The sequence below is a fragment of the Arachis duranensis genome, chromosome 7 (assembly GCF_000817695.3).
Source record: "Arachis duranensis cultivar V14167 chromosome 7, aradu.V14167.gnm2.J7QH, whole genome shotgun sequence".
Lineage (NCBI taxonomy): Eukaryota > Viridiplantae > Streptophyta > Magnoliopsida > Fabales > Fabaceae > Arachis > Arachis duranensis.
In genome coordinates, this window is record NC_029778.3 from 3,602,908 (window position 1) to 3,621,960 (window position 19,053).

General features: G+C 30.9%; 4 protein-coding genes across 7 annotated transcripts in view; 2 read left to right on the forward strand and 2 right to left on the reverse strand.

The window, feature by feature from the left end:
- The window catches only part of LOC107496544 (KIN17-like protein), a gene marked incomplete in the record, with an annotated part of 1,714 nt that extends 222 nt beyond the window's left edge, over window positions 1-1,492 (forward strand). Inside the window, 1 exon segment of the mRNA XM_016117827.3 lies at window positions 1-1,492. Within this exon segment, the coding sequence (XP_015973313.1) occupies window positions 8-1,213 (1,206 nt within the window).
- A 378-nt stretch (window positions 1,493-1,870) lies between these two features.
- Window positions 1,871-8,086, reverse strand: LOC107496563 (probable sugar phosphate/phosphate translocator At1g06470). Of its 3 annotated transcripts, none has more exons than XM_052251822.1 (13): window positions 7,868-8,086; window positions 6,533-7,186; window positions 6,263-6,432; window positions 5,863-5,948; window positions 5,661-5,710; window positions 5,484-5,551; window positions 4,778-4,878; window positions 4,569-4,581; window positions 3,688-3,872; window positions 3,217-3,303; window positions 2,863-2,957; window positions 2,631-2,768; window positions 1,871-2,212 (listed from the first exon to the last, which is right to left on the reverse strand). In XM_052251822.1, exons 2-12 carry the CDS (start codon window positions 7,048-7,050, stop codon window positions 2,654-2,656), a joined length of 1,488 nt encoding a protein of 495 aa, XP_052107782.1. In that variant the 5' UTR covers window positions 7,051-7,186; window positions 7,868-8,086; the 3' UTR covers window positions 1,871-2,212; window positions 2,631-2,653. The 3 variants fall into 3 exon arrangements, with proteins under 3 accessions (XP_052107782.1, XP_020982809.1, XP_020982808.1); XM_021127150.2 differs by having other exon boundaries at window positions 6,533-7,218; XM_021127149.2 differs by having other exon boundaries at window positions 1,871-2,215; window positions 6,533-7,218.
- Window positions 8,087-9,258: 1,172 nt separating this feature from the next.
- On the forward strand, window positions 9,259-12,007 carry LOC107496532 (uncharacterized). 2 transcript variants are annotated; one of them, XM_016117809.3, is made up of 6 exons: window positions 9,259-9,417; window positions 10,196-10,309; window positions 10,411-10,693; window positions 10,768-10,885; window positions 11,231-11,395; window positions 11,717-12,007. In XM_016117809.3, the coding sequence occupies exons 1-6, from the start codon at window positions 9,325-9,327 to the stop codon at window positions 11,751-11,753; spliced, it is 810 nt and encodes a 269-aa protein (XP_015973295.1). In that variant the 5' UTR covers window positions 9,259-9,324; the 3' UTR covers window positions 11,754-12,007. The 2 variants fall into 2 exon arrangements, with proteins under 2 accessions (XP_015973295.1, XP_015973296.1); XM_016117810.3 differs by having other exon boundaries at window positions 10,771-10,885.
- Window positions 12,008-13,760: 1,753 nt separating this feature from the next.
- Window positions 13,761-16,638, reverse strand: LOC110273643 (uncharacterized). The gene is made up of 6 exons (XM_021126866.2): window positions 16,479-16,638; window positions 15,583-15,711; window positions 14,778-14,909; window positions 14,524-14,680; window positions 14,233-14,287; window positions 13,761-13,915 (listed from the first exon to the last, which is right to left on the reverse strand). The coding sequence occupies exons 1-6, from the start codon at window positions 16,554-16,556 to the stop codon at window positions 13,873-13,875; spliced, it is 594 nt and encodes a 197-aa protein (XP_020982525.1). The 5' UTR covers window positions 16,557-16,638; the 3' UTR covers window positions 13,761-13,872.
- Window positions 16,639-19,053: the final 2,415 nt, after the last annotated feature.

Below are 19,053 nucleotides of genomic sequence, written 5' to 3' on the forward strand. Positions count from 1 at the left end.
ATAATCCATGGGGAAAAACGAATTTCTTACACCGAAGGCGATCGCGAATCGAATCAAGGCAAAAGGGCTGCAGAAGCTTAGGTGGTACTGCCAGATGTGCCAGAAGCAATGCCGAGACGAGAATGGGTTCAAATGCCACTGCATGAGTGAAAGCCACCAGCGCCAGATGCAGATTTTTGGCCAAAACCCCCATCGGATTATCGAGGGTTATTCCGAGGAGTTTGAGACATCTTTTCTTGAGCACATGAAGCGCAGCCATCGGTTCAGCCGCATTGCTGCCACCGTGGTTTATAATGAGTACATCAATGACAGGCATCATGTTCATATGAACTCCACTCAGTGGGCAACTCTTACAGAGTTTGTCAAGTACTTGGGTCGAACGGGGAAGTGTAAGGTCGAGGAAACACCTAAGGGTTGGTTCATTACGTATATAGATAGAGATTCTGAGACCCTTTTCAAGGAGAGGTTGAAGAATAAGAGGATCAAGGCAGATATGGTGGAGGAAGAGAAGCAAGAGAAGGAGATTATGAAACAGATCGAAAAAGCTGAGCAATTGATGCAACGGTCAGATACCACTGAGGCTGATCAGGCTTCAAGGGTCGAGGCTCCAAAGGAACTAAATGTGGAAGATGGAGTTAAGATAGGATTTTCTCTTGGCGCATCGGCTAAGCCTGTGATCAAAGAGAAACACGAGTCATCGAAGAAGGTTGTGTTTGATGAGGATGAGGAAGATAAATACAAGGAAAGGAATCCAGGAAATAGTTTGAAGAGAAAAGAGAGTGGAGGTGGAGGAAAGTCAACCTTGGAAGAATTGATTAGGGAAGAGGAGAAGAAAAAGGAGAAAATCAACAGGAAGGACTATTGGTTGCATGAGGGAATCATTGTTAAGGTTATGAGCAAGGCCTTGGCAGAGAAGGGGTACTACAAGCAAAAGGGTGTGGTGAGAAAGGTGATTGACAAATATGTTGGGGAAATTGAAATGCTTGAAAGCAAGCATGTGCTGAGAGTCGATCAGGAAGAGCTTGAAACTGTGATTCCACAAGTTGGGGGCCGTGTAAAAATTGTCAATGGTGCATATCGTGGATCAACTGCGAAACTTTTGGGGGTGGATACGGATCATTTTTGCGCAAAGGTGCAGATAGAGAAAGGTGCCTATGATGGCAGGGTACTCAAAGCGGTGGAATATGAGGACATTTGTAAAATAGCACAATGAGTTTGATGAGAATAATAACCAAGTGATTCTGTGTTAAGTTGGTTGAATAACATTGTTTGTTCTTATGTATCCGTTTGTAGTTTATCAGTTTTATTCGTATGAGATCAATCATGACGATAATCTTCCCTGTTATAAGATTGAATGCGTGCTTGATTGGCAATGGAGAATCTTTTTACTTTCCGGTAGTAAGAAAATTGCGGGGAGATGGTGATTGTAAGCTCCAAACTACAATGTTATACGCGCAATTAATGAACTTCTTAACTTTAGAACGTAATGGTTCAATGTTCATAAGGTTGAGGTGTTGGTCTTCTGCTTACATGTATATACATTCGATTATTCTTATATATCAGTTGCACATATGAAGAAAAAGGTTATGATTATGAATTTCTTCTGCTTCATTTTATTAAGATATAAACTGTAGAATCTGAGAATTTCTTACTCAAAATTAAAAGGTTTATTTTGGTGTCCAAACTACACTTTTTCATGCATAGTTTATTGAATTTCATGAGCTGATTAAGATAAATCTTCACGCCAATTTGTATATACCATGTAGTATGGAACAGGACGACTTAGAGAAGCGATGACGCCACTCAGTTATTTTCAGAATCTATACTTCCCCTTTTACAAGATTGAACATGACTCAATTAGATGAATCATCAGGTAAGAATAAACAAAATCAGAGTTATATTTATTACATAAGAACAAAAAATAGTAACATGTAACTCGATACATTAAAACAAAAATAAACCTTTGATCTACTACACCCTGCTGCCTTAATCTACAAAATATATCTTGACAACTCAAGTCAAGAATACCAAAATTAGTTCTACCGATGAAACACTAACAGAATACAAGATATTCAATTACAAAATTTTAAAATGGAAGTGATGAATGATTGGGCTTAAATGTTGATCATTGCCGGGCGATTTGTTTCCTCCGGTCTGACAAACTTGGAAAGCACCTTCACATCACAAATCCAATGGAAGCATCAAGAGGTAACTGCTGAAAACATGACATGAAGTCGGTCAGCAGGCGAGTCGTAGGAGCTACACAAATATAGCAATTGAGAGCTCTTATATGCACTACTTAGTAGTTAGTACACACTTCTCTTATATACCTATTAGAAGTGATTGATAAAAAGTGAGAGAAGATAAAAAATTTGTCTTTTATATCATAAACGAAAGGTGTACAAGAAAGGTGCACAATAAAAGTGGTACAATTCTCCATTGACAAAGTATTAATGAGTGCCATATAGCAGTAGTAGTTGATAACATCAACATTCAAGCCCTGAGATGGCCAAGACAAGCACTAATGATCTTATGATTAAAAACGGAAAGTCAATTTATATATATCTGTAGATAAATAAGTTATTATAGCTTCATGCATCACTTAACAACAGTCCAACTGAGGGACTTACTTTGAAGATGTTGCTATGAAGTTTCAGATATCCTGCTCATCCATCTCCTCAAGAATAACATATTTGCCAGCAGAATCTGTTGTGTGAAGTACTGCCACCTCGCCCTCACTAAAATGGCCCTTCTGAAGCTTCAGATATCTAAAATAGAAAAATAGATCGAAAAAACATATAAATAAGCATAATAAAATTAAAGGAAAAAGAGTTTTGGAAGACAAGTTTGTTGATGACTTACTTGTACCAGTTGAATAAACTGACACCAAACAGAATAGTGCAGAGACCGAGTCCTTTCACCCATGTAAATTTATCATGAAAGTACAATACCGCAACCTATACATAAACAGCATATAATCAGAAAGTGCAAGTAAATCTACAATCAGCAACTGCAACACTAAGAAACCGCTATCCTATTCGAACATAACATGCAACAGTTATAAAAAAATATAGTACTAAATTAATTCATATACTGAAGCAATGTAATCTTGACAGAATGATACCGAACGGATCTGGTAATAAACATACAAGATTAAGAGAGACCACTGGATATTCATATCAAAAGATAAGAACAATATCGAAACGTAGTTCATACCAATATGGTGACGGCCTCCTTGACTACCCCTGCTATTGTGACTGTGACTGCACTGGTTACTGAGACCAAAAAATATTCGGTTAACACCTGGAACAAGAAAAAATATCATATAGTTGCCTGTTGAGACTGTAAGTTTTAAGCAGAAGAGAAAGAAAAGAGAAGAAGAAGGATTATTAAACAATATGGACGTATTATTCTGATAGAACATGATGTGTTTACGAGAGAGGAATACTATCTCTGTTTATAACGAAGTGAAATCCTAATCCTAGTTAAGTAAGGATTAAGGAAATGATCATGAAATAAGTAGATATCTCAGGTAATCCTAGGAGATATGATTTGATATGCTGAAATATGATAGAGACATTACAAGATATTCTCCTTATTTCTAACAAAGCGTATCTCAAAAAAGTCAATAAGAAGCTAGTTGTGTTAGATCAGAGCACAAATGAATCTTGAAGGGAATACCATTACCATGAAAAAGGCAAGAATGCCCCCCAAAATCATCAGGAAGAAACTTTGAGTAATATGCCTTGAATCATCAAAGTATTTGTTGTTATGGAGTTCATGCCATGGATCTAATGCAAGAGAGAGAAGTGCAGTTGCCACTGCCATTACTGGTGCTACATAGCTCATAAGCGTAAGTGGATCTTTTAGACCTGAAACATTTGAAAATGCACATAAAGGCTTTGCTAGAGACTATAATAGAACTTATAAAATTTGTATTAGTGAAGTAAGGGATAAAGGACACTACTTACATCTAAGATTCTAACATCGAAAATATCTTTTGATTTATCTCATGAAGTTATCCTTGCCATTACCTATCTCCTAGATATCAATCCTGGTTGAGATTTTAAGCCTATTCATTAAGGTCTATATATATTTGCCTTCATCTCCTAAATATACTAAGGAGTATGGAGGATTTAGTTCAACATATGAAATGAATAAATAATGGAGAGAGTAGTGACCTATGTAAACTAATTTATTGCTATTTACAACTACAAATGGTGTACAATGATCTCTTAAACATCTGCTTTAGTTTTCTAGCAATCATATGATCTCTCATGCTTAGGAATATTTATGATATCTTAGGTATAAAGTACACATCTACCCTTTTTTTAAAGTACATCTGCATTTTCAGTAAAGGCACAAAGATTCTACTATCAATTTATACAGGAACAAAAAAAAAAGGCACTAAGTTATATTAAATTTAAGGGTTGATTGACTGAAACCAACAAGAAATAAATAAGCAAAAGATTATTTTAACTAATAAAGTTTATCAAATATATTTTAAAAAATCTATTATGAATGAAGATGTGCCTAATGATTCATGTGGAGTTATACAGGGAACTTACCATAGGTTTCTTTCTTCAATTTGGTTTTTGTGTCAACATGCACAAGAAGAATGAAAATTAGGTTCCACGGCAACAAAACAAGGTAAGAATACTAGTTACTAAGGGCACAAAGAAAAATAATGAAACTTTAATGTGGTTCTGCAAGTGCTCACTTGTATTTTATACATACAGACTTTTTAAGCAAAAGAAAAAAAATGCAAATATCATACCTGCAAAAGGATCTGGGTCATACACCAGCGGAACCCAGACATAACAGCAGCAAGCATAACAAGTATAAACCCCCATAACTGAAATTCTGTCTCCTTTGCAACTGCAGTGCACAGAAATAAGATGGGTATGTGTGTGAATTCTCAATGTGGTATGTTTTCCTAATGCTTGAAAAGTTCGCTGGGCAAGCTCCAATTGAAAATTTAAAGTCAAGAAACTTGTAATCGTGATACTATATAGAACTGAGAAACATTCACCATGACGGTAAAAAAGAATCAAAGCCCAATATTAGTTGAAATATTTAACTGGTTCACTGTTCAATAGTTTGCTAAACAATGTTGAGGTATTAACTGGAAAAACCAAAATTCAGAATGGACTAGGAACTTCCAAGAGCACACAAAGACATAGGGGGCCATTATAAATTCTGATAAACATTCCAAAATATCATGGAAAAGCAAATTAAGTAAATTAACAATGTAAGATCAACTCCTCTCCAGAAGCTATTTCACATAAAATATTACAATGTTTCAAGAAATCGCATATTCAACATGGAACAATATGATGGAACCATGGAACTATTAATAATTAGCATCCATATTCAGCTAATCTTTGTTAATGCCAGTTGGAAGCTATATTGCGTCAGATGTTCTGATTTTGAAAGTGCAAATAAATGCAAATTAAAACGAGAAGCTCTTAGACTGAACATGCCTGTTAGTAATATGCCGACAGAGATGACTACGATGATGCCAGATAGTTTATAGCTTGGTGCCTCCAACCTTCCAACAAATATTTGACAATTCAATGGCAAAAACATGAATTGAAACGACTGACTTGTTTATATTTGAATACGCACACAGATGACATATGAGGAAAAGAGAAAATTACCGGAATGCAAAAGCAAACAGAAGGAGAAAAATTGGAGCCCCAGACTTACACTGCCAGTGGAAAGGACAATGAAGTTAGGGAAGAAGAATAATATCTTCTACAAAATAGAGGGCGATGTAGTGAAATGAGATGTGACATTACAAAAGAATTTAAACAAATATTTCCCTCAGGTTACATAGAGAAGAACAGAAATATCACCTACCATTGTAGCAAACGTGACAGAGATGGAAATTAAAGATGCATTGCTCAGGTTAACATCCAATGCTGTTCCAAGAGCAGTCGGCACAACTGTGAAAGGCAAAGTCCATCTGTGGCATTAGTTGATAGAAAAGTTAATATAACGAGTGATGAGATTTTTGCATGAAAAACAGCTTCACTGTAAAGAAATGACACAAGATTTTTTAAATTTAAAAAAAAGGAAAAGAAGGAAGGGGGAAGAACTACAACAAAGAGCAATGAACTACAACAGTCAATTACACAAACTTAATGACCAAAAATTAAAAAAAAAAGTATCTAGAAGTTTTAATATGGAATACCCAATCAGCATAACCAAGTGAGCAGATAACAATAGCGATAATGAGATAGCAGAGTTCAAAGGCTACCTTTCAAAAAGTAATCCCTCCAAGACATGACAACACCAGTTTGAAATTTATGAGACCAGCACCAGGTAATAATCCTTGATAGGACACCTTGCATTATGAAGTGGAAAGTATTCATCATATAAGGAGCCGGGAACTTCCCCATATCAGCTCCTAATAGAGTTTTATTGTACCTGTTCAAATTAGTAGAAAAACAAGAAAATGCGAATCGTAAATAACCTTACATAGTGTATCTATGCATGTGATGACCACTTGTATCAAGAAGAAACTTACAGGGTCAAACAGAGACTGAATGTGTACCAAATAAGAATGAAAAAAAAGGTCTTTAAAATATATCCCACAGAAATAGGATTGCGGGAGCTTTTCGCCAAAGATCCATGATCTTCCAAGGACATGGAGGAGTCAACATGAGTCAGTCCCCCTGTAGGCCTGTTCTCAATATCAAAAGGCACATGCTTCTCAGATCCATTTACTCTCCGATGAATTGAATCTTCATCCATGTTACTAGCACCATACAAAATGCTATGCTGAAACTTTAGGTGAAACAGTCTCTCCCTTTCTAAAGGTCCTCTTGGTAGCTCCTGATGAAACAATAATTCAAAACCAGGGTCTTCGTCCACAAGATCATTCCTTGCATTTCCTAATTCCCGATTCAAATGGACTTCTTCGTCCGCATCACACCAGCTTGAAAATGAAGGCTCTCTGCCAAAGACAGAACCTACTCTTCCACTGTTGCCACCAGTGATCCTAGCAAACTTGCCCTTGTCAGAATCCAATTCACTCTGTACCATTTCCTTCTGTATGTCGAATTATTGCCATTTATATACTCCACAACAAATCCAGCATACTCTTTGACCAAAACCAACTACTTAACCTCACTTGGGTGCATAACAAAGCCAGGGCATAAGCTGCCTTCTAGCACAGGACCTGGTTTCATAATCAAATTCATCAAATTACGCCTGCATGATGGACTTAAAATCATTGATCAGTAATCAAAGAATAAACAAATTAAACATTGATTGTCATTACATCTTAGAACAATAAGCCAAGATATTTTTAAAAACCAAAAGAAACAATTGCTCCTTGACAGCCACCACCATTTTGCAGTTAGATTAAGCTGAATGTTCATAGAAGACAGGTACATCTTCCCTATTCATCTAAATGAAGCAATAATGATATAAACATTGATTGCTTAGAAACTACTAGGAAAGATCAATTCTTCAAATTTTTTATTGAAATTAGTTTATGCTAACTATGCAATGTTAGACAATGCAATGAAAATAACAATAACAAAACACGGAATGTGTGTGTCAGAGAGAAAGAGAAGCTAAATACAAATTATGGTGGTTATTTTCTTCAATCATTGGGACCATTATGTATTCGTCTTGAAAACAAAGATACAAGGACCCATTGGAGCTAAAGCTAGCTCGCACGCGACCAATATGATAAAAATGCAAACTTTGGGATCAAAAACATTTTTTTTTATTTATATTTTTTGTTTGTATATAGAAATCATCATCCATCCCAATTCCATAACAATAAGAAAAGACCCACGATGAATTAGTTATTGAAATGAACATTTGGCGGGGAACAAAGAATGAAACTGACCTAAGGAAGATTGAGAGAGAGAGAGAGAGATCCAATCTGGTTCGGTGCGATCAAGCTTTTTTGTGTGTGGAAAAAATCGGTCTTTGAGATGGAATTGGATTGAATGTCGTTATTGTTTGTTGAAGACGGCACCTCAAATCATATGAACGTCAAATTCGTTGTTCATATTTGTGAATTCTGATTTTTGCATTCTGCAGCTAAAGCTTAATGCTTTCAGCTTTGAACAATGTCAAGATAACTCTACTTTGCATTTTTAGTTACATTATATTGTAAAGATTATGTTGTAATTAAATGGTACATTTTGCAATATGCAAATATTCCCTTTTTATATATTTAGTAATTTCATTTGTTTAATTGTAGAATTGTTAATAAGAGACAGTATTTATATTTTTTTTATAGTTATAGAATTTATACTTTAAAAGATATATAAAAGAACATCACTATCAATATTCACATAGTTGATTTACAAATGTACCAAAAAAAAATACTGTAAAAGTTTAACATATTTTTTTTAAAGTTATTTCTATAGTGCTTATTATTTAGGATTGAATTTTTACCGAATTGTTTTTATAATCTATTAATTTTTAAAAATAAAGAAAAAATAGGTCTTTCTGATTCGCAAATATTTAAATTTTTTAAAATTTGAAAATATATTTAAGTTCTTGATCCTTTTAAAATCTAGACATATTGATTTTTCATATTTATTTGGGTCTGATCAAACGGGACTCCTGTTGTACTAACCTAGTTGATATGAATGTATACGTGAGAGTTTTTAAAATTGGATAAATTAGACTTAGGGATCAATATGTCTAGATTTTGAAAAACTCAGAAACTTAAATGTATTTTTAAATTCTTAGAGACTTAAATGTGTGCAGACCAAAAAATTAAGAATCAACTTATCATTTTCTCTTAATTTTTTTATATTTTTTAATTAAATATTAACTATCTAACTTATTTTTTATAATTAAACACTATACTTTTAGACATTATAACAAATATTTAAAAGAAAAAAGTGTGCACTATCAATATCAAGAGTACATGACAATTTTTCCTATTATACTTTTCAATTTTTATTTTTCATTTTTGATTCATTGGATAATTTGGAGAAAATGTTCACCCAAGAATGCCCCTATCAAAGACAAAAATGGAGGCAATAGAAGCAAGTGGGGTGACATGTGAGTATGTGACTAATTTGAAGCAGCAATATTCTATTCTACTAAAGTTGATAATTTAGGTTAGTAGTGAGGACCATGTGGCATCTTTAACTCTTTACACCTTCAAGTTTCAAAGATATTTAGATTCAATGGGCCCCACATGTTCCTTTGCTCAACTAAAAAATCTTCCACAGTGCTCAATGATTGGCTTCTCACTGCTTATAATCTTATTCATCTTCAGATCCACACAGTGTCACACACTTCATCATATTCATCTTCATCTTGGTTTAGTGCAAAAAAAATATGGAGAGTGAATTGGTGAGGCGCAGAGTTAACTTGATTGCTTCCCATTTTGCATCAACTGATGACATCTCAGCTACTCATGTTCTCCCTATGGTAATTAATTTATCAATTATTTTTTTTTATTGAAGAAATTGTTTGAATTGATCAATTGAAATTATGGATTTCTATTGACATGCTTGACAAGTTGATACTAAGTGGGGAGCAAGAATAGTGAACTTGTGTTCCTCAATGAGGTCATATGATTAGAATCTTAGGATCATGTTTATCATGAGAGAATCTAACTAACTGAATATGATTTGGGTATCTTATGTAAAGTAAATTCTCTTTTGTTTCATTTTTGGATTCTCTCTAAAGGGAGATAGAGAAAATTTATTCTTTGAATCAATTGATGAGATTCACACATAGCATAGTAAATTGATATAAGGTTGGATAATGTTTTCCTTTTTTGGTTTTAAGATTGGATGAATTGATATAATTGTGCATCTAGCTTTTCATAAATTCTTTGTGACTCTGCATAATTGCATATCTGCATTCATAGGTGGTAGTAATTGTTGAAAACTTGAAATCCAAGATGTGAAAAGTTCCTAAGCTTAGCATAGAGTTCTAGCAACTTTCAACTATATAAAACCAAAGAATTTTTTCTCCTCTTGTCTAAGACATATTTAAAAGGATTTAACATCAGATCTATGTGTTTCATAAAGACAAGGAATTAAATTAGTTCTATACTAAGATACTAATTCAGAATTTCCATGTGCTTCTGTTTTCTAGCATTTTTTGTATGATGTCTTATATAATAATCTTTACCCTTTTCATCATTAGTATTTGTATGCAACTTGTTTTGTTAATTCATTTTCATTCCCTTTTTCATCAGAACTGCAGTGGTAGTTTGAACTCTGTGCTCCGGCGATGCGATAACAAGGTGTATTTCGCGCGCCAATCATCTGAATCTTATGGTTATTTCATGAGGCAGATTTCAGCTGAAGAGGTAATAACAACAAATTTCTTATTGCCTGAAATACTCCTTCTATGTGATTCTTTTTCAGAAGAAGAAACTTAGTAGCATAATTAATATGAAAAATTTTGCAGGGTGCTCCAACTCCTAAAACTTTTGGTTCTGCATCTGATCAGAGTCCTGCTAACACAAGAGCACCATGTTTTGCTAGACCCGAAAGTACACCTTGTTTTGCCAGACCCGGAAGAGCACCGTGTTTTGCTAGACCGGCGAGAACTGAATCGGATTACTTAAGTTCAGTCGTTCAACCATTGGCTCCAGTGCAGGGTGGTGAATTTAGTACACTTGAACCTCCTTCATTTTCTAGGCCAAGAAAACCGCTACCGCGAGTAGACCAACTACATTCTGAAATTAATGGTTAGTATGTTAGAGATTTGAACCCAAAAGTTATTAAAATGGAAGCATGTTACATTTATAAAAATTTTTCTTAGCAGGAACTGAGTGGTCTCCGAGGATGGATGTCGCGGAATCAAAAGGAAAATATGTTATCACAGTTGAAGTTCCAGGAGTTAGGATCAATGACATAAGAGTGGAGGTTGATGATCAAAAGTAAGTAACCATTTCTGTTATAATCTTCTCAACTGAAGGAAAGGGTAAAGCTTAATAAAATGTTGCATAATCTTTTTACTCAAGTCACTATTGAAGTCTCATATGTGATCCAATTTATGCATACGCATCGAAAAGTAAGTCTTATCTGACTAGATGGAATCGACTACATTGATCAAATCAAATTATGTTAATGTATGTGTTCAAACCATTTCTTATGATATATGTTTCATAAAAAGTTGTGAAAGAAAGAATGGTAGGTAGAAAATCAAAATGTTTAACAATAATTAACATTCTTGGTTATGAATTGTGTTAAGTTTTTGACCTACTATGTGAACTGTGTGGCAGGTTATCTGTCAAAGGTAGACGCTCTACTAGCTACTTGACAATTGCAGGGTCTCCGAATGCCTCGTTTTCTTCGTATCACAAGCGCGAGATACTATATGGACCATGCGAGGCGGTCTGGCCACTCCCTTCCGGCGTGAACAAGGATCATATATCAGCTGAATTCCAGTGAGTGAAACCTTATAGTGTTATTTAACTTGTTATTTGTTGACTATTTAAGATTCATAACTCTTGAAACTAGCCACTGATGCATAGTTCATTACAGAGTTAATAGTATTCTAAAATCAAATTTTCAATTTCAGCTAGAAAACTAAGTACAATCATGATTCATAAAGACTCAATATCTCACAATCACATAAGTACATTTGAACTTACAAAAGAAGTGTTAGTGTTTGATTGAATCTATGTTAACATTCTTCATCAATAGTAGACACATGTGAATTGAAGCTGATATTTCTAATCTTGTTTTCTTTGTTTCTGAAATTTCAGGGATGGATTTCTTCAGATAATAATTCCTAAGATTTGAATGAGCAATAATGTTGATTGCAGCCAAAACATATTTTGGAGCATTTGTTTGGTTATGATCATATCATATCATATCATAAATAGATCATAAGATAGGCTATGTTGTGCTTTAGAAATGCTTTTATTTCTTCTGTACCAGTTATGTCTGTCTATGTCTTATTTTATATGCCACTAAACAAAAGAATTTGGCTGAACCTTAGTATATACATATTTATGGCTTAATTTTGATTGATCAAGATATTATTGCTGATCTTATTTTACATTGTATGTTGATTTATTTGAAGATTTATTACAGGATATGATGAATGCTTAAAAACCAAAGTTAAAATATCCATTATATTCAGTATCATTAAGCTGAATAGTTAACATTTCAAAATATAGAGACAACTTTTATGCAGCAGCAACTGAATCATTCTCCTCCTTTCACCAGACTTTGGATTCACATCTTATATGATCTAATTTTGCAAAATAACACAGGCAATCTTGTAAGTAAAAAGAATTAAGGAAATGATAATAAAATCAACGCTGGCTAAGGAAACTTTTATGGTAAATAGCTATTTGAAATATATGAATATTTGTAATTATTTTTCTTTCCCTTCAATATATTGTACCTTGGAATAACCTAAATAAATAAGGGAAGAAATCATAATCATGTACATAAAACATAAGCAAAAAGAAAAGACCACTCAGATTGAGAGCCAAACTCAATTTCACTTAGACTATGCTTGGGATTAGTCACCATATTCAAAGGGTGTTTAAGACTGGTCCAGATCCAAGACATATTTTATTGGGTTTGGGTTTATTATTTTTATCCGGTTTTAGGGGGTGGGTTATTCACATTTCATTTGATGGTCAAAGGCGAATTGAAAGCTAAACAGTGGTAATTCCAAGGATTGGATTCCCTGGGGAAAAATAGAGATGTCTCCTACGTTACCCGAACTATGCGTAAGTAGCGACGTAATTTCATAGAGTCATTCGGTCTGAATGCTACATGAAGAACATAAGTCAGATGAAGGAACAGGAAGACATAGGATGTAGACGATCATAACATGAGTGATTCGGCGGATTTGGATTCCTATATATCCACTCATGCGGTACTTCCGGATCAGTTATTTTGTTATATTTTGGGTCGCTTGGCTCGGAATTTTTTTTATAAAAAAAAATATATTTTTTAGTAAAATTGGTAATGTCATATTATACTTTTATACTTCAATTAATATTTTATATTATATGGTATTGTTTTTGTTTTAAAATAATTTATTTTAATATAAATATGAGAAATATTTGTTAAAAATTTAATTTTTAAAAGTAATATTTTATTACTTAGTATATAAAATTTCAAAATTTATATATACTAATTTTACATTAGGTCGATCATATTTATTTTGGATTGATTTCAGGCCGGGTCAAGATAGACTTGGTGTCTTTTTAGGGCCAGGTCTGGGCGCCATTTTCAAAGAAGATGTTTTTTTAATAATATTTTTTTAAAAGATCTTTTACAAAAGTAAAAGTAATTTTATTTTTGGATACCGATATTTCATGTAAAAATATCTTTTTATTTATCAATTATGTTTGGATAAAATAAAATAAAAGTACTTTTTTGTTTATTTATTATGTGAAAATCATCTTTTTTTAAGAAAAAAAATCTTTTAAAAAAAGATGTAAATTGTAGCTTTCAAAAAAGATATTTTTTATTTTTTTAGTATTTTTAATTTTACTATTAGAATTTTGTCAAACACACTAAAAAATAAAAAAAAGATATTTTTTATCAATTTAATGACATCCAAACAAGCACGTTATGTATACACAAAAAATGAGTTCCAAAACACTCCACTATTCTCTTTGAATCTATATCAGATTGAAATGTTGGAAAGTATAGTTTATAGTCAAAGAGAAAGCTTATGTAACCTATAATGAGTTAAAAATTGTCCAAAATTTTCCCCTTAATTAAGTTAAATAGAATTTGATAATAAAACTCATAAAAACATGTTCAGTGCAGGGCCAAAGCTTAATACATAGGAAGGGGACAATAGCCACCTTATTCATAACTTAAAAGTTTTCCATTATAGAGTTAGGTTTTCCCCTAATTTTATTTTTTTGTCTTCTCTAAGTTATGCCTTTCATGTTGGCTTCCTCCACCAAGCACTAGCTCTAGTTCCTTCCCTGATTCAATGTGAATTTTAATATTAATAAATAACAAGTATTTGCTCTATATGAAAATAATATCAGTTATATTTAGTATATACTAAAATCAGGTGTTTAACAGGTCGATTAAGAGTTGCAAATAATAGAGTGATATTTGATCTTTTGGATTGTTGATGGCTTTGGTCGAAGATGATTACGATTTAGTTTATTTTATCTGTTTAATACTTTTCTATTGAGACGTTGATGCTCCACCTTGTTGTGTTGAGCTTTTTATTTAAAAAAAAAATAGATAGTATATGTTCAAGTTTTATAACACAAAAACTATATGATCTTACCTTGGACTAACCACATGAGACAGAGACCATGGGGGAGAAGGAGTTCTCTCAGAATCTATAACATAACATAGGGTGAAAAAAAAAAGATCAATAATATATTTTAACTAATTGTTATTACAATCCAACCAAGATTTCATGCAAATTGAACAAGTATTGTAATAGATTCACTTTTTAATATTAAAGTTACAATCCAAACAATTGAATGATGTAATAGCAACAATAAACTAAAGCTATATTTTATCATTTACTATAAATAATTAGATTAGATATATCATTGGAATTAAAACTTACCTTCTGAAAAGTATTGTTGATCATTAGGGTTGAGCTGATTTAGGTTTTGGTTAGCATCTACCAAAACATTTTCAACCTCAACACTTTTTGTTTGTGGTTCTTCTTTTTCTTCTTTTTTGTTGGGTGAAGTTTCCTCAGTCACAGTAGCACCCATTTCCTAATTAAAATTTTAGCAATAAACATTTAAAACTTGTACATTGAATAATAATGAATTAAAATATAATGTTATATTTATCAAAATTTTGTAAACTCACTTTCACTGTTGTTTCAACATTTTCCATTTTCACTTTTTTTGGCTTGCGACCTGGGCGAGTGCCTTCTTTCTCAAATCTTTCAACCTCTTTTAAAGATCTACACATAATTCCTGACTCCGTATGATAATAGAACTACAAAAATAAATATAAGTTGTCAATAATAGGAGTGTTCGCTTTTAACTCATTCTATCCGAATATTGAATTTACTTGCGGTGTAATTTGGATTGGATTAAAAATCCGATCCGATCCTATTAAATTTCAAACGGTTTGGATTAATAAATTAAAATAATTAAATATATATAACAAGTCTTAACATCAAATTTTAAATAACCAACAATAACATAACAAGTCTCAACAATATCTTAAGAAACCAACGATAACATAACAATAGAAATAAAATTATAGATTAGTTAAAATAAATAAATAAATCACATTTTGAACATAAGATATTTTTAAATAATAATAATACATGAATAATATAAAAATATATAACAATTTGAACATGTTATAAGTATAATTGTAAATATAATAATAAAATAATAATATTATAGCACATTGTGCAGTTTGGATTGGATTGGATCCGTTATAAAAAATAGATCCAAAATCCGATCCAATCCGAAAGTTTGCAAAAAATAGAATCTAATCAAATTCAAATTATTAGTATGATTTTAATCGATTTTCAGTTTGAATTTAAACAACCCTCATAAACAATAATAAATAAGATATGTATTTCAATCTAGAAACTTGTATATTAAGAAGAAATTCTTAATTATTATTGCAAAAATTGATGTATATATGTAGGTACCTTATCCCATTTTCCATTTTTTCTCTGTCTAGGAACACACTTCCAATTGGCACCATATTGTTGTTCAAATTTAGCTCTTTTCTTATCATTTGATGATAAGCTTGAACCTGATGATGGACTACTTGCACTCTGAATAATCCAAATTAAAAAAAAATGAAGAATATGAAATTAAAAAAGAAAATGACCATTATATATTGACATTGATATATTAATATCAAGAATACCTTATTATTATTATTATTATTATTATCATTATTATTATTATTATTGTTGTTATTGTTTTCTTTTGGTGAGGAGATATTGTTGCAAGGTTGAGATGGAAGGGAATAAGACAATGGAATGGCAGGAATGGCTCCATCCTTGTTCTTCTAAACTTCAATAGTAAAATTTGACTTAGAAAATAATAAATTTGTTCGAGAAATTAAACTAATAAATTCATGCAAATTTACGAGTTAACTTGAAAATTTGATAACCTTGACCGTAAGTCTTTGGTTGTTTAATTTAATCTTAATTAATAGCTCAACCCAATCACAAGTAGTAATCTATACTCACTATTTTGTTGTCATACTCCTTTTTAATAGTGAAAAAATATAACAAAATTTATACATAAAAAAAACTTAATTGTAACCTAATCTAACCCACAATAAGATATAAAAAAAAAATCGAATACTACAAAACAAAAGATATTATACACCGATTTATAATATTCGTTGTAGATCGCCTCACAGATGATCAAAAAGAGGCGATTCAAAAATAATACTCCTATATTTTTTTCAATAATTATATTATCTAATATAATTATTTTGACAAAAAAATATGCTGACAAAATAATTATAACAATGATGAATTGATCAAATTAAAGAGAGATGAAGCAAACAACTGTTAAGTTACATTACCAATTCACTGAATAAACTTGTTGATGGTGAAATCTTGGGGTTCTCTTTCAAATCATCATCATGTGGACCAAAATCCATTTCTGGCCTCAAGAGAATGAAATCAAATCAAAGCTTTTGGATCAAAATAAACTTGAAATGTGAGTGATGATGAATTGAAGCATAGAACTCTAAAAATGAGTGAGAATGAGAAGCAGAAATTAAATAACACCATTTTGATACTTTCCTTTCATGCATGCTTCCCAGTTTTTCTGCATTATTATTGACTTGTAATTTGTTTTTATCCTTTCAAATTACATCATAATTTTTTTCTTATTAAAATAAAAAAATGGTCAAAACTCATATAAAAGTCATAAAAACTATTTATTTCAAAATTTTAAACAAATTATTTATCCTTGTAATTTCATCAAATTTGTAATTGAATTTTTACACTATAAATAATTTTAATTAAATTCATACATTAATTTTAAATTCATAAACACCTAATATTATCGTCCAAAAAACATTTAATTCAATGGAATATGCTGAGTATATTCACTAGTGGTGCGAGATGAATGAAAACTTTTTTAATGTTTACTATTAAAAAATATTATTACAAATTTAAAATTAGTATAAGAATTTAATAAAAAAAATTAAAATATAAAAACTTAATTAAAAATTTAGAGTAATTTTTATGTTTATTTTTATTAATTTATATCTATTATTTATTATTAGAATTTAATTTTTATATGTTCTTTCAGGTAAAATAATTTTACATGTATATCCAATATATTAAAATAATTCGAACTATATATTGATAAAATCATATTCATTTAGGAAGATTTCTCTCAATATATCAGAGCAATATATAAACTATATATATGATAAAAAAATGTCAAAATAGAACTAGTTATAATAATATATGTAATTTCAAAATTAATAAATAATTTTTAAAATTTAGATTAATCATTTTAGTAGAGATTTTATTCATGGTTTAACAACAATTTTAAAAATATTGTTAAAATAAAAAAAAATAGTATGTACAGTGGCGGAGTTTAAAATAAAATTTGGGGGGAGCCGGATAGAAGATAATTGTCAATATGTTTTTGATATGGATCCCATTTAAGATAAGCTCGTCTAACCTCATTTATTTGATTTGGGTGATATTGCCAAATTTAAAGCTTTTTTTTAGGGTCTCGTTCCAAAGAATTAAGATCAAACTAATCAGATGCGATTCTTTGAACTTTTGAAGGTTGTATCTCACTTTTTTTGTGTTTCATTAAAGTAGAATAACTATCTACAGGTTTTGATATTGTAAAAGTTTTATGTTCTCCTTCTTAAATACTAACCTTCCTTTTAAAAAATGCATCAATTTTTTTATTTTTTATGATTATTTTATATAAAAATTTAAATATATTTCCTGTAAAATATGTAAAAAAGAAGTTAAAAGGACAAATATTAAAATTTATAATATTTATTGAATTTTTTATCAATTTATACAATTACGATAGTATCAATACTTATTGAATATTCTAATATTTTTTATCATATAAAAAATTAAATTAAATAAATAATAAAATATAAAATAATATTAAATTACATAAATAAAAAATACATAATTTTTTATATTTGAACTCAAAGGTAGAGAGAGTGTTACTTATTGAATAGAAGAGAGCTGCGTTCAATTCAGTCCAAATTCAACATGTTTTGAATGTTTAAAACTAAAAACTATTATGCAATAAAAACAAGAGATGAAGATTAAACTTTAGTATTTTAAATTATAGTAAAATATTTGAGCCAACTTAACTATTATTTATTTTTTGAAGAAGTATTATTAATTTTTTTAACAAAAGTTTGAAGGGCTATGACCCCTGTCTCAACTAAGTTTCGCTCCTGAGTATGTAGACAAAAAAAAAATTACTATCAAATCAGTTATATCTGTATATAGATATGTGTATTATTTTATATAAATAACTAATTTTAATATATACATATATAGTATAATTATAAAATTATGCATTCACAACGGTTCTATACAGAACCGTCACCAAGTCATAGCATCACGAGAGCACTTAACACTTTAACAGCAGTTTTGGCAGCGGTATGGAAATGGTTTTAAGTTTTAAGTTTTAACCCTTTCTTTTCGGGTATCTCTTGCATAAATATTTCTTCCTCAAGCGTTTGAACAAAATAAACAAATTACACCATCAAATAACGGGATAAGAATTAAATATCTTTTTAACCTTGAATAATATGGAAGAAGACTGAAGTGGTTTTCTTTTTTTTAAGGAAGGATAAGTTATTTTGTAAAATAAAAAAAAGTATACATTTAAATAGGTTCTCAAAAAATTGTGTCTCAAAAAATTGTGTCGAGTTCCAAAAATTTTTTATTACATTCAAAAACGACGTCGTAAAAAAACCTTTTTTTAAAAAAATGTCCAATACAAAATTTTTTAAAAACCTAGTATATACTCTAAAAAATTCAAATTACTTCATAATAATTAATGTTGTTGCGAATTCACTGAATTATGGGGAATTATTTACGAATTGAAAGAGAAAGTCAAATAATAATTAATGCTAGCTAGTGGGCTGAATATAT